At 34.6% G+C, this 15,453-nt stretch overlaps 2 protein-coding genes across 4 annotated transcripts in view; both read right to left on the bottom strand.

The window, feature by feature from the left end:
- Window positions 1–12,154, bottom strand: part of LOC127732921 (DNA-directed RNA polymerase II subunit GRINL1A-like) — a 30,986-nt gene extending 18,832 nt beyond the window's left edge. For all 3 annotated transcript variants that reach the window (XR_007996506.1, XM_052242136.1, XM_052242135.1), the window contains exons 1-4: window positions 12,034–12,154; window positions 8,644–8,754; window positions 5,725–6,261; window positions 5,047–5,257 (exon numbers count right to left, since the gene is read on the bottom strand). Coding sequence is in view for 2 of the 3 variants with exons in the window: in XM_052242136.1 (XP_052098096.1) it covers window positions 5,047–5,257; window positions 5,725–6,261; window positions 8,644–8,747 (852 nt within the window). In the remaining variant the exon portion in view is untranslated. The remainder of the gene's footprint in view (window positions 1–5,046; window positions 5,258–5,724; window positions 6,262–8,643; window positions 8,755–12,033) is intronic.
- A 1,096-nt stretch (window positions 12,155–13,250) lies between these two features.
- Window positions 13,251–15,354, bottom strand: LOC127733349 (uncharacterized). Its single transcript, XM_052242718.1, has one exon. The coding sequence runs from the start codon at window positions 15,210–15,212 to the stop codon at window positions 13,251–13,253; it is 1,962 nt and encodes a 653-aa protein (XP_052098678.1). The 5' UTR covers window positions 15,213–15,354.
- Window positions 15,355–15,453: the final 99 nt, after the last annotated feature.

The raw sequence follows: 15,453 nt of genomic DNA, 5'->3' as shown, positions 1-15,453 counted from the left end.
AAGTTAAATTTTGGACCCTTTGGACCTCAATGTGGACCAATTTAAAAACGGGGCCCAAAATCCAAAAACTTAATACACAGTTAGATTCAGCATTTTAAAGAACCCCAAGAATTCAAGAATAAAACCCCATTGAAATTGATCAAGAAATAAGCAATTTATACGAAGTATCTTCTTTTGCACAATACTGTGCAATTGAATATTTCTTGCTATTGAGCAATACTGTACAATTGACAATTTCTTGCTATTGCGCAATATTGTGCTATTGGATATTTCTTGCTATTGCGCAATACTGTGCAATTGAAGATTTCTTTTGCTATTGCGCAATACTGTGCAATTGAAGATTTCTTGCTATTGTGCAATACTGTGCAATTGAAAATTTCTTGCTATTGCACAATACTTATTATATAATAATTTACACATCCTGTTTGGTGTGTATCTCCTACCATATCATTATTATTTGCTTTTAAATATTAATCAGAAATAACCAACTTAAAATGGAAAATTTTAAAAGAAAAAAAAAAGGAAAAAAAGAAAAAAAAAGAAAAAAAAAAAATCCCCCCTCCAAATTTTTTGAACCCCCTTATGATTCATCACCCCCAAACTCAATCCCAGCCTTCCCTTTGTGGTATGGTACCTTGCAGTACAATTTCAGAGAGATCCATACACTTGAACACAAGTTATTGTCTGGAAACTAGAAAAATGCTTATTTTTGGCCCCCAATTCTTAAACGTTTCGGGCAATTACCCCCAAACTCAATTCCATCTTTCCCTTTGTGATATTGAACCTTGTAGTACAATTTCAGAAATATCCAAACACTTACACACAAGTTATTGTCATGAAACTAGAAAAATGCTTGTTTTTTGCCCCTTTTTTGGCCCCTAATTCCTAAAATTTTGAGGCAATTACCCCCAAAATCAATTACAGCCTTTCTTTTGTGATATGGAACCTTGTGGTACAATGTCAGAGAGATCCATACACTTACACACAAGTTATTGTCTGGAAGTTACAAAAATGCTTATTTTTGGCCCCTTTTGGCCCCTAATTCCTTAACTGTTGGTACCATAACCCCCAAAATCAATCCCAACCTTCCTTTCGTGGTATTGAACCTTATGGTAAAATTTCATGGAGATCCATTTATTTAAACTAAAGTTAGAGTGCGAAAACCAATGTGTCTTCGGACGACGATGACGACGACGACGACGACGACGACAACGACGCCAACGTCATACCAATATACGACCAAAAAATTTTTAATTTTTGTGGTCGTATAAAAATACAGTCAGATATTTGACTTATTTTCTCACCTCTCTATGTCTCGTTTGTTCTGCTTGTAATTTGATGGATTCTTGTATAGACATCTCCTGAGCAGCAGAGTATTTATATTTACTCACCTCTCTCTGTTTCGTTTGTTCTGCTTGTAGTTTGATGGATTCTTGTATAGACATCTCCTGAGCAGCAGAGTATTTATATTTACTCACCTCTCTCTGTTTCGTTTGTTCTGCTTGTAGTTTGATGGATTCTTGTATAGACCTCTCCTGAGCAGCAGAGTATTTATATTTACTCACCTCTCTATGTCTCTTTTGTTCTGCTTGTAATTTGATGGATTGTTGTATAGACATCTCCTGGGCAGCAGAGTATTTATATTTACTCTCCTCTCTATGTCTCTTTTGTTCTGCTTATAATTTCATGGATTATTGTATAGACATCTCCTGAGCAGCAGAGCATTTATATTTACTCACCTCTCTATGTCTCGTTTGTTCTGCTTGTAATTTGTTGGATTCTTGTATAGAAATCTCCTGAGCAGCAGAGTATTAATATTTACTCACCTCTCTGTGTCTTGTTTGTTCTGCTTGTAATTTGATGGTTTCTTGTATAGACATCTCCTGAGCAGCAGAGTATTTATATTAACTCACCTCTCTATGTCTCGTTTGTTCTGCTTGTAATTTGTTGGATTCTTGTATAGAAATCTCCTGAGCAGCAGAGTATTTATATTTACTCACCTCTCTGTGTCTTGTTTGTTCTGCTTGTAATTTGATGGTTTCTTGTATAGACATCTCCTGAGCAGCAGAGTGTTTATATTTACTCACCTCTCTCTGTTTCTTTTGTTCTGCTTGTAATTTGTTGGATTCTTGTATAGACATCTCCTGAGCAGCAGAGTATTTATATTTACTCACCTCTCTATGTCTAGTTTGTTCTGCTTGTAATTTGATGGATTCTTGTATAGACATCTCCTGAGCAGCAAAGTATTTATATTTACTCACCTCTCTGTGTCTCATTTGTTCTGCTTGTAATTTGATGGATTCTTGTATAGACATCTCCTGAGCAGCAGAGTATTTATATTTACTCACCTCTCTCTGTTTCGTTTGTTCTGCTTGTAGTTTGATGGATTCTTGTATAGACATCTCCTGAGCAGCAGAGTATTTATGTTTACTCACCTCCCTCTGTTTCGTTTGTTCTGCTTGTAGTTTGATGATTGTTGTATAGACATCTCCTGAGCAGCAAAGTATTCATAATTACTCACCTCTCTGTGTCTCATTTGTTCTGCTTGTAATTGCATAGATTGTTGTATAGAAATCTCCTGAGCAGCAGAGTATTTATATTTACTCACCTCTCTCTGTCTCGTTTGTTCTGCTTGTAATTTGATGGATTCTTGTATAGACATCTCCTGAGCAGCAGAGTATTTATATTTACTCACCTCTCTATGTCTCTTTTGTTCTGCTTGTAATTTGATGGATTGTTGTATAGACATCTCCTGGGCAGCAGAGTATTTATATTTACTCTCCTCTCTATGTCTCTTTTGTTCTGCTTGTAATTTCATGGATTATTGTATAGACATCTCCTGAGCAGCAGAGTATTTATATTTACTCACCTCTCTATGTCTCTTTTGTTCTGCTTGTAATTTGATGGATTGTTGTATAGACATCTCCTGGGCAGCAGAGTATTTATATTAACTCACCTCTCTATGTCTCTTTTGTTCTGCTTGTAATTTCATGGATTATTGTATAGACATCTCCTGAGCAGCAGAGTATTTATATTTACTCACCTCTCTATGTCTCGTTTGTTCTGCTTGTAATTTGTTGGATTCTTGTATAGAAATCTCCTGAGCAGCAGAGTATTTATATTTACTCACCTCTCTCTATGTCTTGTTTGTTCTGCTTGTAATTTAATGGATTCTTGTATAGAAATCTCCTGAGCAGCAGAGTATTTATATTTACTCACCTCTCTGTGTCTTGTTTGTTCTGCTTGTAATTTGATGGTTTCTTGTATAGACATCTCCTGAGCAGCAGAGTATTTATATTTACTCACCTCTCTGTGTCTCGTTTGTTCTGCTTGTAATTTGATGGATTCTTGTATAGACATCTCCTGAGCAGCAGAGTATTCATATTTACTCACCTCTCTGTCTCTCATTTGTTCTGCTTGTAATTTGATGGATTCTTGTATAGACATCTCCTCAGCAGCAGAGTATTTATATTTACTCACCTCTCTGTGTCTCGTTTGTTCTGCTTGTAATTTGATGGATTGTTGTATAGACATCTCCTGAGCAGCAGAGTATTTATATTTACTCACCTCTCTGTGTCTCGTTTGTTCTGCTTGTTATTTGATGGATTCTTGTATAGACATCTCCTGAGCAGCAGAGTATTTATATTTACTCACCTCTCTGTGTCTCGTTTGTTCTGCTTATAATTTCATTGATTGTTGTATAGACATCTCCTGATCAGCAGAGTATTTATATTTACTCACCTCTCTGTGTCTCGTTTGTTCTGCTTGTAGTTTGATGGATTCTTGTATAGACATCTCCTGAGCAGCAGAGTATTTATATTTACTCACCTCTCTATGCCTCGTTTGTTCTGCTTGTTATTTCATGGATAGTTGTATAGACATCTCCTGAGCAGCAGAGTATTTATATTAACTCACCTCTCTATGTCTCTTTTGTTCTGCTTGTTATTTGATGGATTGTTGTATAGACATCTCCTGAGCAGCAGAGTATTTATATTTACTCACCTCTCTCTGTTTCTTTTGTTCTGCTTGTAATTTGTTGGATTCTTGTAAAGAAATCTCCTGAGCAGCAGAGTATTTATATTTACTCACCTCTCTATGTCTAGTTTGTTCTGCTTGTAATTTGATGTATTCTTGTATAGACATCTCCTGAGCAGCAAAGTATTTATATTTACTCACCTCTCTGTGTCTCATTTGTTCTGCTTGTAATTTGATGGATTCTTGTATAGATATCTCCTGAGCAGCAGAGTATTTATATTTACTCACCTCTTTCTGTTTCTTTTGTTCTGCTTGTAATTTGTTGGATTCTTGTATAGACATCTCCTGAGCAGCAGAGTATTTATATTTACTCACCTCTCTATGTCTCTTTTGTTCTGCTTGTAATTTGATGGATTGTTGTATAGAAATCTCCTGAGCAGCAGAGTATTTATATTTACTCACCTCTCTATGTCTAGTTTGTTCTGCTAGTAATTTGATGGATTCTTGTATAGACATCTCCTGAGCAGCAGAGTATTTATATTTACTCACCTCTCTGTGTCTAGTTTGTTCTGCTTGTAATTTGATGGATTCTTGTATAGACATCTCCTGAGCATCAGAGTATTTATATTTACTCACCTCTCTGTCTCTCATTTGTTCTGCTTGTAATTTGATGGATTCTTGTATAGACATCTCCTCAGCAGCAGAGTATTTATATTTACTCCCCTCTCTGTGTCTCGTTTGTTCTGCTTGTAATTTCAAGGATTGTTGTATAGACATCTCCTGAGCAGCAGAGTATTTATATTTACTCACCTCTCTGTGTCTCGTTTGTTCTGCTTGTTATTTGTTGGATTGTTGTATAGACATCTCCTGAGCAGCAGAGTATTTATATTTACTCACCTCTCTGTGTCTCGTTTGTTCTGCTTGTTATTTGATGGATTCTTGTATAGATATCTCCTGAGCAGCAGAGTATTTATATTTACTCACCTCTCTGTGTCTCGTTTGTTCTGCTTGTAATTTGACGGATTCTTGTATAGACATCTCCTGAGCAGCAGAGTATTTATATTTACTCACCTCTCTATGCCTCGTTTGTTCTGCTTGTAATTTCATGGATTCTTGTATAGACATCTCCTGAGCAGCAGAGTATTTATATTTAGGTGGACAAACTGCAGATTCTTCCCAATCAACTTTCTTTTTTGTCTGTTTCGTTTCTGTCTCAGCCAACATGTTACTAGGATTCCTCAGTTCAGGTGGTAAATCTTGGATATTTGAAATCTTTAAATATCTGACAAAATAAAGAAATCATATGAAACTTCAAATTTAAATGATAACTTCGTTATCTTTTAGGAGAAAAACGAACATAAAGATATCATATACAAGAAAAAAATATCTAATCTGGTTGGGTTTAATGGCAATTCTACATGAATCATGTGAATCTTGTTTTCTACTTCTGTTTGTTCTTTCTATCACACTAAGTAATACCATGATTGACTATGAGTATACCTATTTAGTTTTAGTGTATCTCGTTTTCTATTTCTATGTGTTCTTCCTATCACACTCAGTAATAATATGAATTACTATACCTAGTTAGTTTAAGTGTATCTTGTTTTCTATTTCTATGTTTTCTTTCTATCACACTCAGTAATACCAGTGACTATGAGTATACCTATTTAGTTTAAGTGTATCTTGTTTTCTATTTCTATGTGTTCTTCCTATCACACTCAGTAATACCATGAATGACTATGAGTATACCTATTTAGTTTAAGTGTATCTCGTTTTCTATTTCTATGTGTTCTTTCTATCACACTCAGTATGTGTTCCTCAGCTGGAGGTGTCTCATGTTTATCAGTGTCTGCTGAACTTATTTCCATTTTTTCTAAAGTTTCTCCTATATCCTCTATTGTAACTTGGTCTCTTTGCAGTACAGAGTTGGAAGTATTTCTTTCAAGTTCCATATGTAAATCACCTTCACCATTACATGAAAACAATTCTGATTCATTTTGAACCAATGCACTAAAATCTTTGTTCTTGTTTGTGTTTTGTTTTGGTACATCTCTAGACTGTTGAAGATTTTGTTTTTTGAATTTCGAAACTGGCTTTTTTATCAGTTGTCCTGGAACTTCAGTAATCACTTTGGGTTTAACATTTGCTTTTGTTGAAGGGGAGATAATTTGTCTATTTGTTGACTCCTGTAGATCAGTCTCTATCCTCTCACTGATCATTCTCTGCAGTTTTTCAACAAATGCTTGCACCTTTACCCCTCCATCTGGCAAGGTTTTTAGAAATTTTCTGAAATATTCAATCACATATTTAATTAACTAAAATTATCTAGACTAAAAATTATTTTGTTATAAACTTGTCAAATTTTAAAGTAAAATGTTTCACCAAACTTCACTTGTAAAGGTACAAATGTAGAGTAAATAAAATGCTCCGCAAGGCGCAGCTTGATACGACCGCGGAGGTCGAACCCTGAACAGTTGGGGCAAGTATGGACACAACATTCAAGCTTGATACAGCTCTGAATTTGGATTGTGATTAAATATTTGACACAGCATAGGTTTCTGACACAGAATGAATGTGGTCTAAGAACTTAAAAATTTTAAATTGGACATTCACCTATTATGGTCCAATATCCAAAATCTAAATACATGGTTAGATTCAGCATATCAAAGAACCCCAAGAATTCAATTTTTGATGAAATCAAACAAAGTTTAATTTTGGACCCTTTTGACCTCAATGTGGACAAAGTTGATAACGGGGCCCAAAAATCAAAAATCTAAATACATGGTTAGATTCAGCATATCAAAGAACCCCATATATTCAATTTTTGTTGAAATCAAACAAAGTTTAATTTTGGACCCCGATTTGGACCAACTTGAAAACTGGGCCCATAATCAAAAATCTAAATACATGTTTAGATTCAGCATATCAAAGAACACTAAAAATTCAATTTTTGTTAAAATCAAACTAAGTTTAATTTTGGACCCTTTGGACCTTAATGTAGACCAATTTGGAATCGGAACCAAAAATTAAGAATCTAAATACACGGTTAGATTCGGCATATCAAAGAACCCCAATAATTCAATTTTTGATGAAATCAAACAAAGTTAAATTTTGGACCCTTTGGACCTCAATGTGGACCAATTTAAAAACGGGGCCCAAAATCCAAAAACTTAATACACGGTTATATTCAGCACATTAAAGAACCCCAAGAATTCAAGAATAAAACCCCATTGAAATTGATCAAGAAATAAGCAATTTATAAGAAGTATCTTCTTTTGCACAATACTGTGCAATTGAATATTTCTTGCTATTGCGCAATACTGTACAATTGACAATTTCTTGCTATTGCGCAATATAGTGCTATTGGATATTTCTTGCTATTGCGCAATACTGTGCAATTGAAGATTTCTTGCTATTGCGCAATACTGTGCAATTGAAGATTTCTCGCTATTGTGCAATACTGTGCAATTGAAAATTTCTTGCTATTGCACAATACTTATTATATAAAAATTTACACATCCTGTTTGGTGTGTATCTCCTACCATATCATTATTATTTGCTTTTAAATATAAATCAGAAATAACCAACTTAAAATGGAAAATTTTAAAAGAAAAAAAAAAAGGAAAAAAAGAAAAAAAAAAAGGAAAAAAAGAAAAAAAAAGATCCCCCCCCCAAATTTTTTGAACCCCCTTATGATTCATCACCCCCAAACTCAATCCCAGCCTTCCCTTTGTGGTATGGTACCTTGCAGTACAATTTCAAAGAGATCCATACACTTGAACACAAGTTATTGTCTTGAAACTAGAAAAATGCTTATTTTCGGCCCCTTTTTGGCCCCCAATTCCTAAACGTTTCAGGCAATTACCCCCGAACTCAATTCCAGCTTTCCCTTTGTGATATGAAACCTTGTAGTACAATTTCAGAAATATCCAAACACTTACACACAAGTTATTGTCATGAAACTAGAAAAATGCTCGTTTTTTGCCCCTTTTTTGGCCCCTAATTCCTAATATTTTGAGGCAATTACCCCCAAAATCATTTACAGCCTTCCCTTTGTGATATGGAACCTTGTGGTACAATGTCAGAGAGATCCATACACTTACACACAAGTTATTGTCTGAAAGTTACAAAAATGCTTATTTTTGGCCCCTTTTTGGCCCCTAATTCCTTAACTGTTGGTACCATAACCCCCAAAATCAATCCCAACCTTCCTTTCGTGGTATTGAACCTTATGGTAAAATTTCATGGAGATCCATTCACTTAAACTAAAGTTAGAGTGCGAAAACCAATGTGTCTTCGGACGACGCCGGACGACGCCAGACGACGACGATGCCAACGTCATACCAATATACGACCAAAAAATTTTTAATTTTGCGGTCGTATAACAACTGTCATTGTCAATCATACCACTTCTCCCTGATTTCATCTACATTTATTTATAAAACTGCCACTGTTTTGGAATTCATATATTTATAAAAGAAAACACAGAGTTATCAATATGAATTTATTCTGATGAGTCCAGGCCTTACAGTCATAAAATTTTGGAGTTTGATTATCATACTCAGACTCAGAATTAACCAATATAAATGCTAGATATGATGTTTTGAGAATAAATTTTGTACTCTGAGTACTGAGTAAAGTTTTATGACTGAAAGGCCAACAACTTACACCTTCTTCAGCAGCTTTTCTTGCCTTTCCAACAATTCTTTCAACTCTGTGGCAGATTTTGTAGACAAATCACCTCCCAGGTAATCCTGTGGTATGTGTTCCATAATAAATCTACAAATGTACAACAATTTAATTAGCTTTTGCCTTGTCAGCTGTCATTTTTCAACTTTTTTTCTCATAAAAAATGAAAAAATGAAAAAATCTAAAGAATTTATAAAGAGCTATGTTGGGTGCTACACACATACAGTAGCATGTTAACAAGAGACAGTTTAAAAAGTGTATGTTTTATACAAGTTTTGACACTTAAATACAGTAAAATGTAATAAAATTCAAAAATTTATATTGTGGAAACAGCTTCTTTTATTTTAGAAACAACATAACAGTTACAGAACCTGCAATAAATATGTTTAAATATTGCAAAGCAGGGTCTTTTCTTGTGAAATCAATCATTTGTCAATGGAAAATATTGCATCAAAAACTGACTCTCACATGTAAATTAAAATATAATTGACATTGAAGAAAACAACACTCATAAGTTACCACAAACAAAGTGATTAATTTATTGGGTGACAAGTATACATATGAGGTATAGGGCAGGGTTGAGATCTCACTAAACATGTTTAACCCTGCCACATTTTTGCACCTGTCCCAAGTCAGGAGCCTCTGGCCTTTGTTAGTCTTGTATGTTTTTTAATTTTAGTTCATTCATATGTTTAGTTTAGTATGACATCCATTTTCATTGAACTAGTACACATTTTTGTTTAGGGGCCAGCTGAAGTCCGCCTCTGGGTGCGGGATTTTCTCGCTGTGTTGGACCCATTCATGGCCTTCGGATGTGATTTTTACTCTTTGGTCGGGTTGTTGTCTCTTTGACACATTCCCCATTTCCATTCTCTATTTTATATGAAAATAGAAGGTGAAGTACAAATATTGCAGGTAACATTGTTAGCCCGTCTGAAGTCATGTTAAAATAATTGTTGTTAAAGCAACTTGATCAGTTTAAATTGAAAGTGAAAGGAGAATAATTAAGTAGAAAAGAAAGAAAAAGATAATATGGGGACTTTGTCCCCAATAACAGTAGAAAAATCAATAATAAAAAAAAAAATCCATCTACTAAGGAACACAAAATCGTTAACTTTTTTATTTTCCAGTATTTCTTTCTTTCTTCGCGCCTCGTTTGTTAGAAGACTCGTAAAAATCGTATTGTTTTTTTTTTTTTGTCAATTTGTTATTTTTGATAATTCTTTGTTATGAAAAAACAAAACGTTACCTGATGATAGCGTTTCTTTGTTTACATTGAAAATGACAACTAAAATCCCTAACAACAGGACCAATATCAGAAACGTTTCCGTTTCTTTTTTAACAGATTCTGAAGTTAAAATATGCTTGAATCAAGGATTTGTATAGTTTACAAACTGCTTCATATTAAATAAAGCTATAATATTAGTGAGAGTCAGTATTGTTGTTTTATGTATACACAGATGTAGATAATGTTTAGGGTGTGTTTTCTATATATATCTCTGCTGTTTTGTCCATCCACAGAGGTTGTTTGTAAATTTATTGTGAAATTTTCTTTTTAAGTACATGTATGTTTTTTTTCTTCTATACTTTAGATTAACCTTGATTTTAATGAGTTCCACATTTCTTAAAATATTTTGGTTTTCAAATAAAATGTTCCAATCTACTGAATCTAGATCCTCTGAGCTATAACTTTGAAATCCCCTTGAAAGACATACATGTATCAGAAGCCCTCATTTCCGGTCTCACTAATTAGCAACATGAAGAATTTTAGCGACAAGAAGCGTCAAGAAGAAAAATATTAACGACAAGAAAGTTTATTTACTATTGAAACAATAGATTTATAGAAAATAAATCCTCTGATTATACTAAGGGTCCATAAAAAAAAAATAGAAAAAATGGCAGTTAAAAATTAAAAAAAAAAAAAAATTGACCCCCCCTTTTTTATCCAAACATTCGTGTATACCTTTTGATTTTTATTAATAATGTAAATATTTGAACCTTTTATCCTGTTAAGACAGAAAAAATTGTGTCATGTATTTATATTTACATGTATATATATTGACCTTTTGAGTCTGAAATAAATCGATTATATTATCTTATAATTTGGTTTTAAATCTTTGATATATTAACCATGCTGACTCTATATACATATTGCTTTATTCATCTATATACTTTGCTGTAAACTGAAGGTATATTATCTTAAACATATTTTTGATAATAAAAAAAAAAACGTTTGTTCTCGTATAATAAAAAAAAAGACAATTTAATGTATGTTTCAATGTTTATTTATTTAGAATAATTAATATTTAGATTTTTTACGCTAAATTTGTTTTCTTGTCACTAAATTATACTTCTTGTCACTAAATTATTCTTCTTGTCGCTAATTTGTTTCCTCCTGTCACTTCTTGACGTTTCTTGTCGCTAATTAGTGAGACCCCTCTCAGCCGGTAGGTCTTTTCACCACCGAACACGACCGCACACCGCCAAACACCACCAAACACCCCAAAAATTTATCTTTTTTATCTCTTATTGTTATAAATGTGACCTAAATATAATATTTAAGTTATTAGTTCAACAAATAATAAGTTTAAGAGAACAAATATATCTACATCGAACAGAAAGGGAGAGTCTATAACACTACAACTCTGCAAACCATCACTGGACACCTCAAATAATTTTGTATTATTCATTTTTTTTCTTCTTTCATAAAATAGTTATACCAATAATAAGAAAAGAGACATGAACAAATGTTAAATATTTCGGATAACTAATATCCTTCATCAGTAATTGATGTCAAATGATTCTTATACACACACAATGTAATCTAGAAAAATAGTGATGAATCTGGAGACGTTTTTCTTTATATTGATTATATTGATAATCGACTTTAACAGAAAAATGATGCACATAAACATCTAAAAATTTGTTAAATTAGACGTAATTTAATTGATTTTACCGTTTTATTGTATAAAATCACTGATTTTCTTAGTGGTTGATGGTTTTTTTTCGGTGTTCGGTGGTGTGCGTTGGTGTTCGGCGGTGTTCGGTGGTGTGCGGTGGTGTTCGGTGGTGAAAAGACCCACCCCCTCTCAGCTATCATTTTTTTCTATTACAAAAATGTAAAATGAATAACAGTATGGTCACTTTTACCTTATGGTGAATCTATTATCAGAGAATCCATGTCAATCACGTTTTCTTCATTAGTAAATATAAAATCAAGGCAACTGGGTTGTTAATGACTATTCCGAAGTGATTTGGTAATTTTTTTGGGGGTACATGTATTTTGTTAATGGCTATTCCTATAAGTAATTCGGTTATTTTTGGGGCAGATCTATGGACAGATTTTTGTCACTTCAAGATTTTTAATACCTTTATTACTGACTGAATTGTACACAGTTGCCGGATCAAAGTGGTAAACAGGTAATGAAATGTTTCGCAACTATTGGAAAAATGATCAACGTCAATTTCCTGCTTGCAATTTATTTAATTTTTCCTATGATACGGTATTTAAAAACGTATAAGTGATTATGATTAAGAGATGGGTTACACTAATGTCCTGACAATGTCCTGACAATGTCCTGACAAAGTCCTGACGGATATGAAAATGCTAATTACGTTTTCATTATTTAAAGGATTTACTTTAAATTTGGAACCAAGCAAGATGACAACATTAATTTATTAAATAAAAGAAAAAAAATAAAAAAAAATATTTTTAAGAGTTAGAAAACTTGACCTGACCAACTTCGACTTTGAAATCACTAATGTCCTGACCGATATGAAACGGCTTAATACTTTTTTATTATTCACAGGATAGACTTCAAATTCGATATCAAGGAAGATTAAAACATTTAATCCAAAAATATAAGAAAAAAATGCAAAAAAAATAATTTTTAGAGTAAGAAAACTTGACCTGACCAACTACGACTTTGCCGCGATTAATGTCCGGACCGATATAAAACTGCTAATTTCCTTTTTTTCTTTGGATGGATTGACTTCAAATTTGACACCAGACAAGAAAGTAATATTGATTTAATACTTATTTGAAAAGAATTGGGAAAAAAATACTTTAAGGGTAAAAAAACTTGACCTGACCAACATCGACTTTGTCGTGACTAATGTCCTGACCGATATAAAAGTGCTAATACTTGTAACATTGTTGGTATGATTGAGTTCTTATTTGAAACCAAGTCAAATTATAACGTTTTCTTTTTAATACTTTTTATAAAGTAATTGGAAAACAATATTTCATACGAAATAAAAACTTGACCTAACCACCTTCAATTTATTAAACTTAATACACAAACAAAAACGTTTTTAGTTCTTACCTTATATTGTCATTGAATTTATATTTATCTTATCCATAAAACACAACATCCAAAGCAAATAAATTTTGTTAAATGAAAAGATAGGGGAAATATGAGTACAAGTTGCTGACTGTGAGTATTGTTTACCCCTCATCACAACTCTACTTCATTTGATTTGATTAATAAGTGTGACTAATGAAACTAATTATTGAATTATTAAACCCAATTAAATAATTATAAAAGTGAAATGTAATTAGTTACCTACATTAATGATTTTAATAACTAAAGAGGAGTGGTGGTGGTAACTGGTGAGTTAACTGAAGGAGTGTTAGCAATAGGAGTGGTGGTAACTAGTGAGTTAACTGAAGGAGTGTTAGCAATACTATACCGTAACTGCATCAAAAGCTTACCCTGAATGTTGGTACCACTGCCATTCCAACCAATACCCCAGAAAGTGTCTGCTACATTGTGTATCAGTTCAGATAATTTTGTACTAAGTAAATATTTTTTGAATTTTGCACACTGATCTAATTTAACTGCCAAAACTTCAAGCATGATGTCCTGCCTGAATAATAACCAATTCTGGTTAGTTTTTACATGTTTTGAAAGGACTTTGCAGTCCTTGGCTGTCGAAGCTGAACGAATAAGATGCGCCAAATGGAAATCGGAATGCTCGACAGCCTTGCGATACTGATACAAATGTTCAGAACTACTGAAGGTTAACCCCTGGAAAGTAAGAATACATGGATAAAAATTAGACAAAACATGACCGGCACCTTTAAAATAGATGGGAGTGTTAGTAACAGACGACGGTGAGTGATTAGAAGTGGAGGTAGGCAAGCGGTTAGAAGTGGAGGTAGGTAAACGGTTAGAAGTGGAGTTAGGCAAGCGGTTAGAAGTGGAGGTAGGCAAGCGGTTAGAAGTGGGTGAGCGGTTAGAAGTGGAGGTAGGCAAGCGGTTAGAAGTGGAGGTAGGTAAACGGTTAGAAGTGGAGGTAGGCAAGCGGTTAGAAGTGGGTGAGCGGTTGGAAGTGGAGGTAGGCAAGCGGTTAGAAGTGGAGGTAGGCAAGCGGTTAGAAGTGGGTGAGCGGTTAGAAGTGGAGGTAGGCAAGCGGTTAGAAGTGGAGGTAGGTAAACGGTTAGAAGTGGAGGTAGGCAAGCGGTTAGAAGTGGAGGTAGACAAGCGGTTAGAAGTGGAGGTAGGCAAGCGGTTAGAAGTGGAAGTAGGCAAGCGGTTAGAAGTGGAGGTAGGCAAGCGGTTAGAAGTGGAGGTAGACAAGCGGTAAGAAGTGGAAGTGGGTGAGCGGCTAGAAGTGGAGGTAGGTGCGACACAAACAGGATTTGGTGAGATGGTACATGCTGGAACAGATGAGGACGTGGTGGTAGGAACATGCACAGTGTTAGAGGTAGATGAAGTGTTAATAAGAGAAGATACCAGATAACATACCCGTGGAAGAGCAGGCCACTCTTCAATCACCTGAATACCTGTTGAAGTTAGTACTGGTTTTGGTGTTGGTGTTGGTGTTGGTGTTCGTATCGGTAAAGTGAGTAGTGCAGTTCGGTACAGTGATTGGTCTACAGCTGGTTCAGTTGGGTCAGGCATTGGTGTAGGTGCTTTTGGTGTTGGCGTTGGTGTTGACGTTGGTGTTGACGTTGGTAGTTCCCAGATGCTGTCATGAGTATCCTTGGTTTTGCGTAGATGACGAATGGCGCTCTCGATGTCTTTCACCACAGTTGATGTACCACGGTAGCTTAGATGAAGACCATCTCGACTGAGTAGGTGTCTCTGGATAGTACCTTTCTGGGCGAATGACGGGTGACCAACGTAGTGGAGTCTTGGAACTCGGGTAGCTAGTAACTGTAGTTTGGTATTGAGTAGCCGAGCTCTCTGGTTGAGTTCCGTTAGGAAGTTGGTGCGCAGAAGTGCCCCTGGGAATTGGTTGTCGGCTCTAGGTAGGACTCCAGATATGATGATGTCTGCTGTTGGGTTGCTGTGCCAAATGTCTGATGTCAGTTGTTGGTATTTCCTGAGTAGAGTCTTTACTGATGAACCACGGGAGAGGTCGTTGGCGCCAACGTGAAGTACCACGGTGTTGTAGTTGTCGATGGTTGGTTGCAGTTCGTTGAACATCTGGTCAATACGAAAACCTGAATAAGAAAGCACATTAGTTTCAGATAAAGATAAATATTGATTAAAATACTTGGCCTGGGAATGGCCAGCAATCAGCACTGGAAATGAAGACATGATTAGAATCAAGTAATATGTAACAAAAGCACAAAAAATATATTTACAATTTTCTACAATTAATTACACTAAACAAAAGCAAGGAGATTTATATACAAAGAAAAATAGCACTAAAGCAATATATCAATTCGAATAAAAAGCACTGAGGTTGTATGTATTAGAGCTTTCTTTTCATTTCTTTTTATTTCTTTGTTAAATGTCGAAATCTTCCTTGCTACTAAATTTGAAGTTAATCCTTCCA

Source organism: Mytilus californianus, unplaced genomic scaffold, assembly GCF_021869535.1.
Source record: "Mytilus californianus isolate M0D057914Y unplaced genomic scaffold, xbMytCali1.0.p SCAF_3, whole genome shotgun sequence".
Classification (NCBI taxonomy): domain Eukaryota; kingdom Metazoa; phylum Mollusca; class Bivalvia; order Mytilida; family Mytilidae; genus Mytilus; species Mytilus californianus.
Note: the sequence above shows the minus strand (reverse complement) of the source record. Positions and strands in the feature narration are given on the sequence as shown.